Raw genomic sequence first — 18,530 nt, forward strand, 5'->3', positions numbered from 1 at the left:
AGGAAAATAGTGTGTCAATAATGCAAAATGACAATAGTAAACACTAATGATCAGAAGGTGCTCCTTAATTTTTTTAATTTAGGAGGACAAGCGCTCTTGATTACAAGAAGAAAAACACTGCTCTTAAACTGGGTGTGTGACAGGTATGGCTGAGGAATGGTTTGGCCGAGGAAAAATTTTCAGTCAAAAGATTTTTTTTTTTGCTTTAACCCCTGACTACTACAACAATTATTACAACTTTTGTTTAAAAGAATAATCACACAATACGCTATTTCTTCCATGTTTTAATTTTAATGGTAAACCCTTTGTTTGCCAAAAAATAAAGAGTTTACTGTGGGAGTACTACACTCAACCAACACCAGGGAAGGCAGTTTTTGTCAGAGCCCTTGTTATTCTTAATTTTGACATTAATTTAAATTTTTACACCAGACATATATATCGGTTCAAAATATCGGTTATCGGTCTACTTGATCTGTAATAATCGGTATCGGCATCGGCCTTGAAAAACACATATCGGTCGACCCCTACTATAAAGCTCAAAATGTTGAATTTAACATTCGAATGAACCTACAATGCACAAATGCTCTCAATCGAACATTAAAAAAAAAAACAGAATGGGACATTTGAATGGACTTTTAAATGCACGTATGATGCATTTTTATGTTTTATTTAATTCTCAAATTAATAATTCTCATCAAACATTTGAGTCCTCTCAAATACACGTACAGGGTCCAAAATATGCTTAGTTTACATTCAAACATTTAAATCAAACTTTTAAATGCAGTTATAATGTCTACAAAATGCTTGATCAAACATTAAAACATTTAAATCAAACTTCCGAATGCACCCAGAATGCCCTAAAATTCAAATTAGCATGTGTTTGGCAGACTTTTTTTACCCAAAGCAACTTTCAGGCTAAATGCCCAAAGCAACTTTCAGGCTATACATTTTCTCAGCACTGCGTTACATGGAAATAGAAACTGTGACCTTGGATTTCCTTTACCATTTGAGCAACCAGGTCACAAATACCCCACAAATTTCCGAAATACTGAATCAAACATTTAAACGTTTTTTTAAATGAATGTTAAAACACGCTTATGCTAGCCAAAAAATACAGTATCAAACATTCTAAATGTGACCACTCAAATTGAACATTCAAACATTTGAATCAAACTTTTAAATGCACTTACGATGCCCAAAAATGCACTCTATATTTACATTCAGATGTTTAAATCAAACTTTTAAATGTAGTTAGTTATAATATCTAGAAAAAATGCTTGATCAAACATTCAAATCAAATCATCCAAATGGACCTACAATTCTCAAAAATTCTATTTAGGAACAAACCATGTCTTAAGGCCCATTCAGACCAAGCACGATAACTATAAAGATAACTATATTAGCGTCCACACCAGCGAACAATATTGTCTGTTTATTCTTAGCGCACATGCGTCTGCCGCTTTAAATTCTCAAGCTTGTTACAGCAGAATGGATTCTGATTGGCTGTCAATGTTTGTATCGTTCATCAGCTGGAAAAAATCGTTCTGAAAGTGATTCCAATGATATCGTTTCTCTTTGCCTTTATTGTTATAGCTGTGGTGTAGACTCTGCTATTCTCTAATATTGAGAGAACGATTTTTAGAACTTTATCTTTATAGTTATCATTCTTATATTAGAGCTTTATTACCAGCCCTGCTAGATTTATCTCGTTCTCCTGCCACATGGACCAGAAGTCTTCCACCTCTTTATTTAACCATACCTGCTGATGTTTTCTCAGTTACCATGAATTCTGAATCACTGTGAGTGAGCTAGATCTCAGTGCTGTATTCATAGTGAGTTTCTGTTGGGTGACTTTGTGATTCAGATCCGTCACAGATTTAGCCATATTGTCATGCTGAAGTAGAGCTGGATGGCTCATTGCAGCCGGTGAGTGAGATTTAATTTCGTCTGGCTCAGTCATCAGTCAGACGCAGCGATTATGATGCTGTGATGACACTCTGGGTGACAAATACGAGTGAAATCATTGAGTTCAGACTTACACATAAAAAAAAATATGTATCTTGATTTGGACAGGACTGTGTGATCTGGTGCGTGTGGTCTAAGAATGTCCTTTCATCGTGTAGACATTTGCAACACATGTTTTCGTTTAATCTATTTCATTTCCTTTTCATGTTGTTTGAAAGCTTCTAAGCAGACGTTTTTTGTGCAAGTGGTTAAGTATGCTGTTGGTGTGTTGACATTTGTTTCTAATTTATTAGATTTATCACCTTTGAATCATCTATTAATTAGCTGCATCAATCAAGTTAATTGTGAACACATATGCTGTGTGTATGCGTGTGCACATGCACCTGCGTCTGTACATACATCCGCAACCTACTAACCCTCTCTCTCTCTCTCTCTCTCTCTCTCTCTCTCTCTCGCCATGTGTTAGGTGTGCGTGCACTGGGACGGCGAGCAGAGCACAGAGAGGAAGTGGAGGAGACTCCGAGAGGAATGTGAGGTGGTTTTGTTGGAGCAGGAACTCGTCTGGGCCACCAAAAGAACCGGCACAAACGGCAGCAGCAGCGGCCAGGAGAAGAGGAGACTGCAACCCGCCCTGGTGAGTCCACAAAAGCCCTCAAAGTGCTGCTGCTCAGGCTGTTCACGGACCATCTGATGCATGTTACACACAAAAATGGCAAGAACTTGAAAGTGATTGGCTGGCTTCATGTAGTCAGATTTGGGGTGCATTGGTTTTTATCAGTCTGGTTGGAGCAAAAGTTTATTTAAAGAGTTCATGACATGAGAAATCAAATTTGCCTTGATCTTTTGGCATATAAAAGGTCTTTGTATCTAGGGGTGGGAGAAAAAAATCGATCCATCGATGCATCGCGATTCTCTCTCCAACGATTCTGGATTCTGAGCTTAGTTTTTAACCAGATGCGCGATGAGGCCGAGTTTGCTTTAGAAACACCCGTATTCTGCTTGCTTCCAATTCCTCACATACATACACCACCCGAACCTTCCATAAAAGAATGTTTCATAAAGTTCGGAAAGGTTGAAGCTAATTACAAGGACATTCGCGGGCTTCATTGCACTGGATGCGCTGTGAGAGACACGCGCTTTGTTTGATGTTACGCTTGAAGTGTGCGGGGTCGCCCGTCGGTATTTTCCTTACAAATGCTCTACGAAGTCATCATTTATGTGGTTTGGAATGCAGTGGACTTATATATTTAAAATATGAACCTCACTAACAGAAGGCTGCTTTCAATTTCAAATGCTGACACGCGCTTTGTTTGTGAAGACTGCTCGCGCATGCGGCTGTGCGCGACTCCGTGGTTTAATGCACTTGCGTCTCAAGATGGTTTTATGACCCACAATTAATGTAAACACAGCCAGTTATGTCTTAAGGGATTAAACGGACAGGACAAACCACATTACTTCTTATATTTCAAAAGAGATCCGTGCGTGAATGCAGCTTAATAGATCTCCCACAGTCTATGATGTCATAGTAAAAAACAACAGTAAAGATGAAGAAAAATCACTCACAGTTCTTGAATGGAAAACGTTCAGATAATCTTAAATACTGAAATCACTATTTGTTTGTTGTTTGTAATATGTTTCTATGCTCCTCTTTATTATTTGCTACTTGCTTGTATGTTTTGAAGGTATATTAACTAACATACAACGGTTTAAAAAATTTTTTTTTTCAATTTGCAATTATTTTAAAAAGTACTTAATTACTTATGTAAGGATATGTAAATGTAAGGATTTTAAGATTCTCAATTTGGTAAACTAATTAATTAATAAGGGGGAAAAAAGTAGATCAAGAATCGTTCTGGAATCGGATCGTGACTCCCAGAATCGGAATCGGATCGGATCGGATCGTGAGGTGACTAAAGATTCCCACCCCTATTTGTACCATTAAAACATCCTGTAAGTTTCCTCCTCTTTATAAACAAAGCATTTATTTAATCAAGCTCCAAAAAAGGCTCGTTTGGATCTAAGTTGACAAATTACATCATGGGGGCACAAACATTTGCATAAACGCTGCCTCCAGAGCAAGACATCTACGAATAGTCATCTTCTCACCATAGGCCCCGCCCAATGGTGTTCAGCCGCTAACACTTGAATTCCAATCACTGCCGCTATCTTGTCTACCGTGGATACAGTATATAGATGCGTGTTTGCTTTCGGACACAGTCAACGCGCCTGAGTCTGTCGTCAATAGGACAGCGTAAGGATCAAGTGGATAGTTTATTTTTAATGGCATCGCGTATGGTGTCAGAGGATTGTTTGGAGCTTTTTGTTTTGTAATCAAGGCACAGTGTCATGGAGAGATCACAAAAAAGCATTTGTTGAAAGATGAAGCAGTACTAGATCTGACTGCATCACAAACTGTAAATAAATGATTGCATAATGCTTCAGCAAAAGATTCATCAGAATGATTCAAAAGTGATACTTTTGAGTCTGAATGAATCATTAAAACAACTGGCTTATATGTTAATTTATACGTAATTATCTTGCCGTTTTATTGGCCATGAAAATGGTGCAAGAAGCTTTTTTTTTAAATACTGATTTAGCAGCCCTTAAACTTCATGCTCAAAAGCGAGCTGTGGTTTGTAGCGATTGTAATGTCAGTCTGACTTCCGCTTTAAGCTGCAATGTGAACCACACTTTATGCTGATAGTCAGATACATGAGACTGCCTGTGACTGAACACTCAACACATGTATTTATGAAGTCACTCAGTGCAGAATGAATGAAACTGATGGGCTTTTGTTTTCATATCTGGACTGTTTCCACCAATGGAGACTGACTGGCTGATGTGTCCTGTTTTATATGTCCTAACTGCTGTTAGACTGAGTCATTAGTTGCCTCTGTGTCATAAAGTTAAAAAAAAAACTTTTTCCACGGTTTCCAGATGGCAGATCAAACACTTTAATGCAGTCATTTGTGCCACTACAGGCTCATACTCTACGATCCTGCATTATGTAATCTCATCTATGACGTCTATGACACCATGTCACTGTGGCTGACCACGTGTTATTATGGGCTACCGTGCGTAACCTGGAGTAACCATGGGTTACGGCCATTTACATGGGTAAATGGGGTAACTGTGGCAACAGAGCTTTGTTTGGCCAACGGGCTGCAGAGATAAGAGTGAACAAGAGTGTGTGTGGACTTCCTCCATTCAGAGCACTGTGTGTTTATAGCTGTGTTTGATAAAACAGTGCAAGTGTGTGTGTGTGTGTGCTGGGCAGAGTGTTATTGTGTGTCAGGGTGGTCAGTATAAAAGGTATTTCTGTAGCAACATCTGAGAACGAGAGAGAAAGAGCGATTTTACACAGCTTCTACTGATTCCTCTGTTCTCATTTATCTGACTCTGCCAACACACAGACGGACATTCACCTCTTTCTTTCCCTTTTCATGCACACTGTCTTTTCACTTTTTTACTCCTCTCGCTTTTTCTTCCTCTTTTAGTTCTTTCTTAATGACGCACACATCTTGGTCTCCCCCACACACACTTATAAGATGCTATAGGTTTTCTTGTGATTATCAATGTGGAAAACCGTTGCGATACATTTAATTTCAGGATTCTTTGATAGAGTTCCAAAGAACCCCATTTGAAATGAAATCTTGTAATGTTATAAATGTCTTTACTGTTACTTTTGATTAATTTAATACATCCTTGCTGAATTAAAGCCTGTTCACAGCAAGGAAGATAACTGTAATGATAACAACAGTTTTAATAATTATTCTAATTCTGTGAGAATTGGGAAGTCCACACCACAACTATAACAATAAAGACACAGAGGAACAAGATCGTTAGAATCACTTTCAGAACAATTTTTTCCAGCTGATGAATGAAACACTGACAGCCAATCTGGATCTTCTGACTTTAAAGATCTTGAGTATTTAAAGCAGCAGATGACATAATCGCAGTTCGTGTTAATTATGTTAGAGAAGATTAATGTGGATGCTAACATAATTATCATTATATTTATCATTCTTGGTGTGTACGGGCCTTAGAAGTTTTAATTTAGTAATTATTAAAGTATTATTTATTTAAAACTAATTTTACTGACCCCAAACTTTTGAATAGTAGCTTGATTCCATTTGGCTAATGAACATTCTAAGGTGTGCAATTATTATTCAGGAAACACATGGCTAAAGTAGTTCCAGGCAGTTCTTGATCACATTATACTTCCATATCACTTCGCCAAATGATTTAAATTATTTCAAAGGTCCTTACAGTCTACAACAGCAAAGGAACACAAGCCAATACATATGAAAAATAATAGGATAAAATATTTCCTTGTTTTTCCCATAAAGTTATATTTTATTATTGACAGAAAGCACACTCACTTTAGTACAGGCAGTACAATACAGATACGCACTTGCGCACACATGGAAACATACAAGCGCACAGAAACTTGTTGTAAGTGCTGTCCCATGACTTTATCAACAAAATAGTTTAGCAGCTGAAAGCTGCATGACATTTCTCAATAGCAAGGTGGTAACGTCGCTGTTCTTGAAGCAGTTAAACTCACAGACAGGCAGTCTCTCTCTCTCTCTCTCACTCTGTCTCTCTCTCTCTCTCTCTCTCGTCAATAATTTATATATCCTAACTGAGCTGTAATATACTAAATGATCATGTCACATGGTTTTTGAACAAAGTAAATTAAATAATTTACAAATAAAAGAAACTACATCTAATTTGATTATTTGCTGTTGTATTTGGAAATTATGATAAATGCAAACCAAAAGATAAGATTATTTATAAAGAATTCATAATTAATTCAAATGAATAAGTCTGGCATCAGTGTAAAAACAGCTTTAGATTTTATTAAATATGATGTGGTGAATCATGTTTGAAGCTGTTATAAAATAAGCGAAATGCACACCCCTATACACTAGTGTTCAGATTGATATCAGTGTTTTTAAAAATTGTCTTGTGGATATGGCATAGCATAATCTTTGTCATTAGATATATACCTTCATATGAAACCCTAATATCTAATACCTAATACTAGGGCTGTCGCGGTGAGGGAATTTCCCTTTTGCGGTAATTTTGAGTGGCTCAATAGCGCGGTATGCGGTATTATCGCCATACATATATAAGTGAAGTAAACAGAAGAGAATGACAAAATAACAGTCCACATAACAGAACATAAACCTGACAATAAGATCGTTAGGCTATCGTTAGCCTATATGTATAACAGTTAGTTCTAATCTGATGATCTAATCTGACTGGACAAGAGACTTTCTATTGATATGTCCACCTGAGCGCGTTCTAGATGGGCTGTCAGTCAGTGCAGTTAGATTGTTGTGCCACGTCTGTTTAGGCTTGCAAATCTACGGAGCCTCTGTACAAATCAGCATGGTACACATTATGTTATCATTACTAACTTGTTTAATATTCAGTCCACATGCATGAAGTGTAAAACGAGAAGGGCATAACCTTACGAAAAAGGAAAACATGCAAAAATCGCGGTAGCTACAGTTCTTGCATTCCGTGGTTTGCTCGTCAATAGCACGGTATTGCGATATTGCGGTTATCGCGACAGCCCTACCTAATACGCTATATTTTCAACAATAATCTCATTTGTTCTCCGTTCTTTTAGTAGAAACTTAAAATATAACTGAGAAAGAACCTCTGAGCAATACATTTTCATGTGGGTTGAAACAGCCACAGACACACTTTGGTTTCCTTTTTTACTCTCTCTCTTTCTCTCTCTCTCTCACTCACTCTCTCACACACACGCACACACACAGATCTGCTTGTGGCTTTCTCTGCTGTAGAATATCACTGAGTCAGCAGCCGTTCTCTATCACAGTGACCTACACACATGTGCACACATACACACACCATCTCTTTCTCCCTTTATCTCTCTCTTTCTGGTATAATCTCCCTGGCCCTCTTTTCTCTATCACTATCCGACCTTCTTTGTCAAAAATTAACACAGCATGTATGTCAGTGTACTTGTCAGAGAGAGAAATAGAGATTAGAAGAGATGGGGAGTGACAGACGCTCACTCACGGGATGAAAGCCAGTCAATGTGTGTATTACTGACAGACAGATCATTAACACAGCACTTGTGTGTGTGCACGCATGTGTGTGTGGGTGATAATGTGAACGCGTCAGGAGGAAGAACCGATTATGTGTTTGTACTTTCATGTATGTGTATTTGTGTGCATGTGCGGAAATTTGTACATATTTGTAAGTGCTCAGAGGCGTTTTGACCTTTGCAGGCTTTTTATTGACACTATGAAAACCGAAAGACCTGCATTTTTACAAATGTGAAATGAGGGGATTCTGGGAAATGAGAGGTGAGAGAGAGTGTAAAGTTAATTTTGTACTCAAAAATATTGTAAGTTGAATTTAACATTTATTTGAGAGGCTTTAAAGAAGTCTCATTTTACCCATTTGTGGCATTTGTTCCTCAAGTTCAATTTAAAATGTTAGTTAAGATTTCTTCTGCCACAAAGTTGTAATTTAGTTTTACTTGACCTTTAGTTTACTTTACTTTTTGTTTTACTGTTAAACAGCTGATGCTAGTGTACCTTTAAAACTTTTATATGAAAATGACTCCTGTTATGATAAAGGCACTAACCTTTACTAAACAAACGTGGCATTGTTCTTCAGGCTGCACTTTTTTTTTTACTATTAGGGTATCATAAACTACCTCACAATGCCATATGCATTGCAATACATTATGATGGTTTCAGTTGCACTTTATTTAGAGGACCTGCTAGCTTCATTAATTGAAATACATAGGAAATACTGTGAATCAACATATAAATAAATAAATAAAAATATATTGATATAAAACTTTAAAGTATCAGTGCAATATTTAGAATCTCAATAAAAAAAATATGAAGCAGCACAGCTGTTTTCAACATGATGATTAGAAGAAAATTAAGGTTTAACATCACAGGAATAAATGATAAATATATTAAAATAGACATTTTGAAATTGTAATAATATTTTGCAGCATTTACAGTTTTTACTGTATGTTTGATCAGATACATTGCAGCCTTGTTGACTATAAGATACTTATTTTCTAATCCTGTTTTCTTTCATATTATTATAATATATCACTAACACAGCATTCTCCAGAGAGCATGCAATCTGCCGTGTGTCTGCATACATAGCTGTGATTTCACAGACTGGACATTCAGCATCTGATTGACTAATTCGTGATTTGCTATATGATGTTCGTGAACGTGTGCTCATTTCACATGAGAGCGTGACATCAGTTGTGCTTTATTTCCGAAGGGACATTGCACAGCAGTGCCATCATTTCAACAGAGAGAGAGGCAGACACGCTTTCTTTTCATTTGTCTTTCCATGTTTTTCCCTCTCTACCTTCCCAGAGACCAGCAGAGCACAGAACAGAGAGAGCCGTCTCTCGCAACACTTCATCAGTCTGAATGTAGTTCAAACAGAGAGTTAGTGGTGTGTGGTGTGTGTGTGTGTGTGTGTGTGTGTGTGTGTGTGTGTGTGTACGCCGCTAGCGAGAGAGAGAGAGAGCGAAGTGTGTGTGTGTGTGCGAGCGAGAGAGAGAGAGGAATTTTATCATGATTTACCGTCAAACCGGTAATCGTTACATCCCTATTGGCCACACAAAGTCGCAATGCTGACCAACATAAAGTTTTGAAAAATTGACCTATTTTTGCCTACATTTCTCTAACGTTACTTACACAGTAAATTCTGCATTAATGACTCGATTTCGCAATTCTGTCTGCGATTTCCACATTGCAGGAATCATAGGTCCCTACGTGTTGATATCCTTTTCATCTCATGCTTGTTTGTCTATGCGTTTGGACTCATCTCACAATGTGTATGTGTGAGATTGAAGCCTCGGCAGGGCTCTATATTTAGTGTGTGTGTGTGTGAGACCCCCGCCCCCTCGCCTGTTCTTGGCACGGTGCCTGTAACGGTCTAACCACATGTCGACATCTACCACCAGATGCTCTCTCTCTCTCGCTCTCTCTCTTCTCTCACTCACTAATTCTCAGTCTCGCGCACACACACACACACATTCACCCGCCACAGTGTTTACATATGTGTCGGCGCTCTGCTGTGTGTTAGACACACACACACGTGCTCTGTCTGTCTCTCTCTCTGATGATTCTGCTGTCAGTAATGGCAGGCGGTTAAAGGTTAAGAGTTAAGAGATTATAAGCCTGAGTGTGTGATGAGCTCCAGTCAGCGCCAATGATATCATCATTTAGGAAGAGACAGGACCACACGCACACACTGATGTTTGTTTGTGTTGTGATTGCTTAGACTCAGGGTGTGTGTGCAGGAGAAACAGACACACACACACACACAGTGGCACACACTTGCTCATTCACAGTGGAATCAGGAAAGCCACAGACGACACATTAATCTCAAGTTCCTCACAAACTGAATTCACTTTTTTCCAGGAATGAATCTGATGAAATTTGGATTAATCGGTAGATAAAGGCTGATGTTTCTACGTTCGCCCTTCATGGAACGTAGATCGTCCTGTTCTGTCCTGCATCGGTTTGTGTGTGTGTTTTTACAAATGTCTGGTCACATCTTGTCCCTGTCAGTGAACTGCCTAGCCAGACTGTGTTTTTGGGCATCACAATTTCTTTTGAACATTAGATTTGTATGTTCATATGTTCAAATTCGCATTTTTAGGCATCATATGTTTGCTTGAACTAGGGCTGGGCGATATAGCTAAAAACTGTATCAACGATATAATGTTTCATATCGTTCGGTATCGATAATTATTGACATATTTTATAACCTTTTTTAAAACAAAGAGCAATAGAAGAAAAACATTTAAATTTAACCACTGTATTTTTAAATTAACCCAATTTATTGAGACAAACAACAAATATTTTTTGTTTTAACAGTCAAACACAAAATAAAAATTAAACAAATATCTAATTTCTAATGTTTTATATGCAGATTAAATAGGTCTGAAGGAAACGTTTGGCTTGTCTCCCGAAGCCACAGGACGGCGCAATGAGCAAAATAATGCAGCGCATTAAATTGCCAATGCAAAGGAAATAACTGTTTATAAAAAAAACATGCATTACGTCTAAATTAACTCATATAAATCAAACATAATTTCATAAATTGCATAAACAATTATGAACAAAACAGCAAAAAATGCAACAACGTCATTTACATCATCATCACCGCATCTCGCGCTCCACTGATGACACTCCCAGACGCACACCTAACATTTGATTGTACTATTTTAGCATTCAAATGCAAATGTTTATTTTAAATTCGACTAATATTATTATTTTTATTCACAATCTCCTCATCACAGGCAGGCACAGCACTCAATTCAGCATGTGTTCGTGTTTGTGTGTGCGGTCTGCGTCACTCATAGCACGTGCCTATATCGTGCGCTATATCGAACATTTTTTTTCTATCGTTATCGAAGAGGGTGTACCGTTGATAAATATCAGTATCGTTTTATCGCCCAGGCCTAGCTTGAACGTTGCATTTGTACTTTCTTATGTTTGATTCAGCATTTTGAGGAATCATAGGCTCATTTAAATGTTGGATTTAGACGTTCATATGCTCAAATCAGTGTTTTTGGGCCTCATGTTCATTTGAATGTTGGATTTGCACTTTCTTATGTTTGGAATCATAGGTCATTTGAATATTGAATTTGTAATTTCATATGTTTAAATCAGGATTTTGAGGTATCATAATATATTTGAATCTGCAGTTTGAATATTTGAATGTTCTGTTTAGCATTTTTTGGGCATTATAGATGCAACTGAATCTTCATTTTATATTTTTGAACTTTCTGTTCAGCATTTTTGGGACTGTAGATAGTTTTAAATGTTTGATTATGACATTCTTTTGTTCAAATGAGCATTTTTGAGAATCTGTTTCATTTATATGTTGGATTTGAATGTAATTTTAGTTGATTCAGCATTTTTGGTTATTATTGGATTGTTTGAACATTTAATTTGAATGTTCATGTCTTTGATTCAGCATTTTTGGGTGTTATTTGTTCGTTTGAAGGTTCATACTGGGTGTTTGATTCACCAGTTTGGGGCATCAGAGTGCATTTGAATCTTTAATGCGAATATTTGAATGCTTTGGTCAGCATTTTTGGGCACTGTAAATGCATCTGAACATTTGATTCCAACATCCTGTCGAATGAACATTTTTGAGAATCATAGTTTCATTCATAAGTTGGATTTAAATGTTTGTATATTTAATGCAGCATTTTTGAGCATTGGGTTGTTCAAACATTGTAGTTGAACATTCATATGTATAATTAGGCACTTTATTCATTCTGCATGCAAAGTTCATTTTGAGTGTTTGATTCAGCAATTCTGGGCATCATAAGTACATTTGAATGTTTTTATAATGGGCAAAAATGCTGTCCATGTTGCTCACTCGTTTTCAGACACAGCCAGTTGTATCCGTCTGTCTATTAGCAAAACGAACCTCTAATGATTTTCATCTCTTACTGTAGCAAATTATTCATATTCAACACACACTTACACATGCAGATAGCTGCCAAATGACTAATCAGTTGTGTGACTCAGTCAGGAAGTGACTCCATTACTATGTGGGTGTGTGTATGTCTGTGTGCGTGTCTGTGTGTGTGTGTGTCTATGAGAGAGAGAGAGGGAGTTGATGCCTCTGAATTGCGATCATTAAATTGAAAGTGTCTTTCTCTGTCCCTCTTTCCTGCTTTGTCCCTGGCACTAACGAAAACAGAAAACAAGAACACATACACAGAGCAAGACTGTAGTTGTGGGTGTTTGTCCAATGGCACTTTTCCACTGCACGGTACGGCTCCGGCCGGGCGCCTTTTGGGAGGTTTTCCACTGGGAGGTTTTACCTGGTACTTTTTTTAGTACCACCTCGTTTGAGGTTCCAAGTGAACCGTACCGTTACCAAAACTCCATTACTATGTGGGTGTGTGTATGTCTGTGTGCGTGTCTGTGTGTGTGTGTGTCTATGAGAGAGAGAGAGGGAGTTGATGCCTCTGAATTGCGATCATTAAATTGAAAGTGTCTTTCTCTGTCCTTCTTTCCTGCTTTGTCCCTGGCACTAACGAAAACAAAACAAGAACACATACACAGAGCAAGACTGTAGTTGTGGGTGTTTGTCCAATGGCACTTTTCCACTGCACGGTACGGCTCGGTACGGTTCACTTTTGGGAGGTTTTCCACTGGGAGGTTTTACCTGGTACTTTTTTTAGTACCACCTCGTTTGAGGTTCCAAGTGAACCGTACCGTTACCAAAACGTGACGTGTAAACTCTGCTGATCACGGATTGGTTGGAGAGAATCGTCACTACCTGCGTCACTGAACTTGTGACACAAACACAAAAGAACTGCTAGATTTAAATCAGCACAGCCAGCGAAGGATCGAACGCAACTGTTTTGAACGAGCGCACCTTTTTTTAACAACTAAAAAGTGGTTTCGTTGTCTCTTGAGGAAGTACAGACGTTCCTCTCGTTGATAGCAGAGGAGCGGATCCAGCGAGAGCTTGATGGGGCGACGCGGAATGAAAAAGTTTTTCAGGAGTCGCAGCAGTAGAGGCGGCGCAACTATAACGACATGTGAATAATCCCACCCACTCTAAAGCGATACTAAACTGCAGTGGAAACGCAAACCGAGCCGTGCCGTACCACGCAGTGGAAAAGTGCCACAAGTTGCCATTAGCAACATCAGTTAAGCTAGTAATTTGGTGTTTGTGGAGGTAATAGGCAATGTGTTTGTGTGTGTGTGTGTGTTTAACTGGTGTCTAGAGAGACAAATATGACCTAGATCCACAGCAGAGAGCCTGTGTGTGTGTGTGTGTGTGTGTGTATAGCAGAAAAGTTTTTACACCCAAGTTCTGTTTATGAGGGGCAAATTTGTTTTTGTGTGTATATTACCCCAGGTCTGGTGTGTATGTTAGTTTTGCTTGTGTGTACAGCACAGCAAAGGTCATGAATGATGTATGTTTGTATTTTCTATTTATGGCTGGCAGATTTGTTTTTTATGTGTACATATTTACCGCCGATCTGTGTGTGTGTGCGTGTGTGTGTGTGTGTAGGAGAGAGAGTCATTTCTGTGGAAGTGCATTCACTATTACTCACTCAGCTGGACATAAATTTACCCGCCACACACACACACATTCTCTCTTACCCTGTTTCTCTGTAGCTCTCTCTTTCTCTCCCTCACACACACACACTGAGGCTCTGTCTGGCTGTTGGCTGTGTGTCAGCCACTTGGAGAGCCAAAACAAAGAGGGTTCTTACACACACACACATGCACACACACACAAACAGCAAGAGAGCGAGAGAAGGAGAAAGGAAAGAGAACCTCTCCGTCCATCTTTGTGCAATTTGGGAGATCTCTAAGGCCTACAAGCTTTGTTCACTCTCGGTTTTTCAGTGTGTGAGGCATTTGTCATGAAGCAAAGTGCGAGGATCAGCACTCATATTACACTACAATCCCAGGATGTCAAATTTTTGTTTCCGTGAACATTTTAGGGGGGCTTTCTTTTGGTACAGATTGAAATTTATATGCTGTGACAATCAGCATCAAAATCCCCGGGCGCCGCAGCAAAAAAAAAAAAAAAAAGGCTGCCCACTGCTCCGGGTGTGTGTATTCACTGCTGTGTGTGTGCACTTTGGATGGGTTAAATGCAGAGCACTAATTCCAAGTATGGGTCACCATACCTGGCCACATGTCATGTCACGTCACAATAAAGGTAATTCCCACAACACATACATATACATAATTTCCCCACTGTGCCATGAATTACGGTCAGAGAGATGCAGTTGTACATTTAATGGCTGAACTCAAAGAGAGGTCAACTAGCACTCAATCTGAGGTCATGTCGTGTGAAATATCAGATCACAGTTATTCTTATCACACTGCTGCATGATCAAATTTAATTGTGCATTAAAGTGATTTCAACAACCTAACAGAAGCTCAGTGAACCACACGAACACAAAAACTGATTTATGATGGCTTCTTAACAGAGCTGGTGCATTTTAATCAAATAATACCCAAAAGAAGAACTTTTTGCATACTAATCCAATGTCTCTAAATTCAAGAGGTACAATTACAGAAAAATATGAAGAAAACAAATAAGAAATGTCCAGCCCACATGTTGGAAACAAGTAGTGCTCAACATGTAGAAAAAAGATAAATGAGATCTGTTTCAGTGTTGTTATTGTCAAACTAAAACTAAAGTATTTAAGTGTTTTTGTGAATGTATATGTATTTATGTATATATTATATTAAATATAATATATACATATGTATATATATAATTAAATATAAATATAAGGGAAAATAAGCTTCTCTTCAGCAAAAACTACTCTTGGAAAAATAAAGGTATAAAACATTAATCACATTTTTCCATTATGAAAGATTTTTCATGAAAGACAGCTTGAGTTTGGCGGGATTTCAACACTAAATCAGAGCAGTTTGAATGTATTCAAGCACTAAAAAGAAAGTATTAGCTGAATCTCTCAGAAATTCAAAGCAGAGGCAGTTTTTCATCCAGAACAAGCTCTGCGACTGCAGTCTCACCAAGAGGGGAAAAAACAGACACGAAAGGTCACGTTTACCCAAAGAGAGTAGACAGACAGCTCAGAAACACTCTCTGCTTTGCTGTGAAACATTTAGGAGTTCTTGAGCACTAGTTCTACTCCAGAGGACAATCGCTCTTTCATAGCTCAGTGATTCATTTAAACACCAAACTTTGTCACGGATCGTTCTCTTAAAATTCTTTAGGTGAAATAATATAAAGTAAGTGTGAAGCTCTATAAAATTCAGGTGGCTAGCATAGATAATATGGTCTTGGGAGGATTTGATGATAAATACTGAAAGTTGAAATGTCTAGCTTGTGACCACAGTATGAGACATTGTACTTCTGAAACTCTTGAAGAGACGAGAGTTTCCTGGGTATTTTCTCAGAAGTCAAATCTGACTAGACTTCTCAAAAATCTAAGTTTGTTCTCCTTTTAATTATGTTTTCATGGTGAAAGAGTTGGCATATAAAAGTGATTTTCCTTCCTGCTTGTCATGTCACGTCACAATAAAGGTAATTCCCACAACACATACATATACATAATTTCCCCACTGTGCCATGAATTACGGTCAGAGAGATGCAGTTGTACATTTAATGGCTGAACTCAAAGAGAGGTCAACTAGCACTCAATCTGAGGTCATGTCGTGTGAAATATCAGATCACAGTTATTCTTATCACACTGCTGCATGATCAAATTTAATTGTGCATTAAAGTGATTTCAACAACCTAACAGAAGCTCAGTGAACCACACGAACACAAAAACTGATTTATGATGGCTTCTTAACAGAGCTGGTGCATTTTAATCAAATAATACCCAAAAGAAGAACTTTTTGCATACTAATCCAATGTCTCTAAATTCAAGAGGTACAATTACAGAAAAATATGAAGAAAACAAATAAGAAATGTCCAGCCCACATGTTGGAAACAAGTAGTGCTCAACATGTAGAAAAAAGATAAATGAGATCTGTTTCAGTGTTGTTATTGTCAAACTAAAACTAAAGTATTTAAGTGTTTTTGTGAATGTATATGTATTTATGTATATATTATATTAAATATATTGTGTGTGTGTGTGTGTGTGTGTGTGTGTGTGTATGCGCACACACTCTGACCTATTTTAATAAGCATTCCTAAATGTGGCTTTGTGCTGAGCAGACGTTTCTAATTACATACATCCTTCTTCACACAAAATATAAACAGTCTCAAATGCGAATATAGACGCTCATGCATTCCCTCGCACATACAAAAACACTCTCTGTCCCTCAAAGCATGTGTAGAGACAGACTCAAGCAGCTTTAAAGGCTTAATGAAGTCTTAATGTTCCACACACACACACACTAAAACCATGGCAACACTGTGTGCTCTGCCAAGAGTGAGGGTGTATGGCCGTGCTTCAGCAGGTGTGTGACCTAGATTGTGTTTGCGAGAGAGAGAGAGGGAGAGAGAAATGAAAGGACAGAGGGAGAGAGGAAAGTAGTTGTGTGTGTGTGTTTGTGTGATCACTGTAAAAGAGGCTTCCAGAGTTTGATCACGTGTGCGTTTGTGATCCAGATTTTGATCTTGTGTTGAATGTGATGTGTGTGGTTCATGTATTGCCTACACTACGGTGATCAAATGTCACCGGAAATTGCCGTAAGACATGAAATCACCTACATTGTGGGAAACAGTCAAAGGTTCTCATTAGAAAAATGGCATTTAAAGCCCTTATGGATTCCTAGTTTCTGCCACAGTTATAAAAATAAAATAGTAACCTAATTCTCCAAAATTGTGACTCTATTTCTGTTGTTTTGACTTTATAATTCAGTTCAAAAGTTCAAAAGTTAAATATTGACTTTAGTTCAATAGTTCAAAATATTGACTTTTTTTCCATGTAATTGTGACTTTATTTCTCACAGCTGTAGCTTTATTTCTCTTAAAGGGGTCATATGATGCTATTTTAAAGATCATTATTTTGTGTATTTGGTGTAACAGAATATGTTGACATGCTTTAATGTTCAAAAAACAGATTATTTTTCAAATACTGTACATTATTGTAGGTCCTCTATGCCCCGCCTCTCTCAAACACGTCGTTTTCAACAAAGCCCCCTCCTTTGACAAGCGCAGTCTGCTCTGATTGGCCAGCTGAGCCAGTGCATTGTGATTGGCCGAACACTGCAAGCACGCGTCGGAAATGTAACGCCCCTTACCATAATCGCGAGCGTCAGCTTTCAAAGTAAATATCAAGACAGTTAATAATGTTGTTAGTTTTACCATCGGTTCAAGCCCGAAAGGGCAACAGAGTCGCGTGACAGACACAGTGATGATGCAGTACACAAGCCGCGGTTAAGACAGCTGACGTGCTATGATTTCTGACAGGCTGTTCACTCTCCTGTGATGTGACCCTGTTCCCCTCACACACACACACACACGACGCGTTACTCTGCGCTGCGCAAAACTCCGCATCTGAACAGTCAATAGCAAATACTTAAACTAATAACAAAACATACTTACAGTCACTGATTCAGAAGCGCCAGGTTTTTTTTTTCTTCTGTGGAACATATCAAATTATATTTTTAGAAATGTCTCAGCAAAACTGTTCTGTTAGCAACATTCTTCAAAATATCTTCTTATATGTTCCGCAGAAAAAAAAAAGAGATCTGGAAAATCTTGCATTGTGAGTTTATATCTCACTTATATCTTCGCGTAATTGTAACTTTATAGATCACAACTACAACTTTATCTCAAAATTAGGTGAGATTTATTTCATTTTGAGAACAACTTTCAAATTAACTTACATTAATTGGATATTACATACACTGCCGTTCAAAAGTTTGGGATCAGTAAGATTTTTAATGTTTTTTAAAGAGGTTTCTAATGCTATTCTTATTCATATTCAAAATAGAAATTTTGTGTTACAATATACACTACTATTAAAACGTTTGGGCTCAGTAATTGTTTTATTTATTTTTTTAAAGAAATTAATACTTTTATTCAGCAAGGATGTGTTAAATGGATAA

At 37.9% G+C, this 18,530-nt stretch overlaps 1 protein-coding gene across 2 annotated transcripts in view; it reads left to right on the plus strand.

Moving 5' to 3' along the window:
- The window catches only part of LOC107719306 (probable JmjC domain-containing histone demethylation protein 2C), an 89,015-nt gene that overhangs the window by 13,879 nt on the left and 56,606 nt on the right, over positions 1 to 18,530 (plus strand). For both annotated transcript variants that reach the window (XM_016526709.1, XM_016526714.1), the window contains exon 2: positions 2,432 to 2,599. In XM_016526709.1, coding sequence (XP_016382195.1) covers positions 2,432 to 2,599 — 168 coding nt within the window. The remainder of the gene's footprint in view (positions 1 to 2,431; positions 2,600 to 18,530) is intronic.

This window comes from Sinocyclocheilus rhinocerous, unplaced genomic scaffold, assembly GCF_001515625.1.
Source record: "Sinocyclocheilus rhinocerous isolate Xijiao unplaced genomic scaffold, SAMN03320098_v1.1 scaffold343, whole genome shotgun sequence".
In the NCBI taxonomy this organism is placed as follows: Eukaryota; Metazoa; Chordata; class Actinopteri; order Cypriniformes; family Cyprinidae; genus Sinocyclocheilus; species Sinocyclocheilus rhinocerous.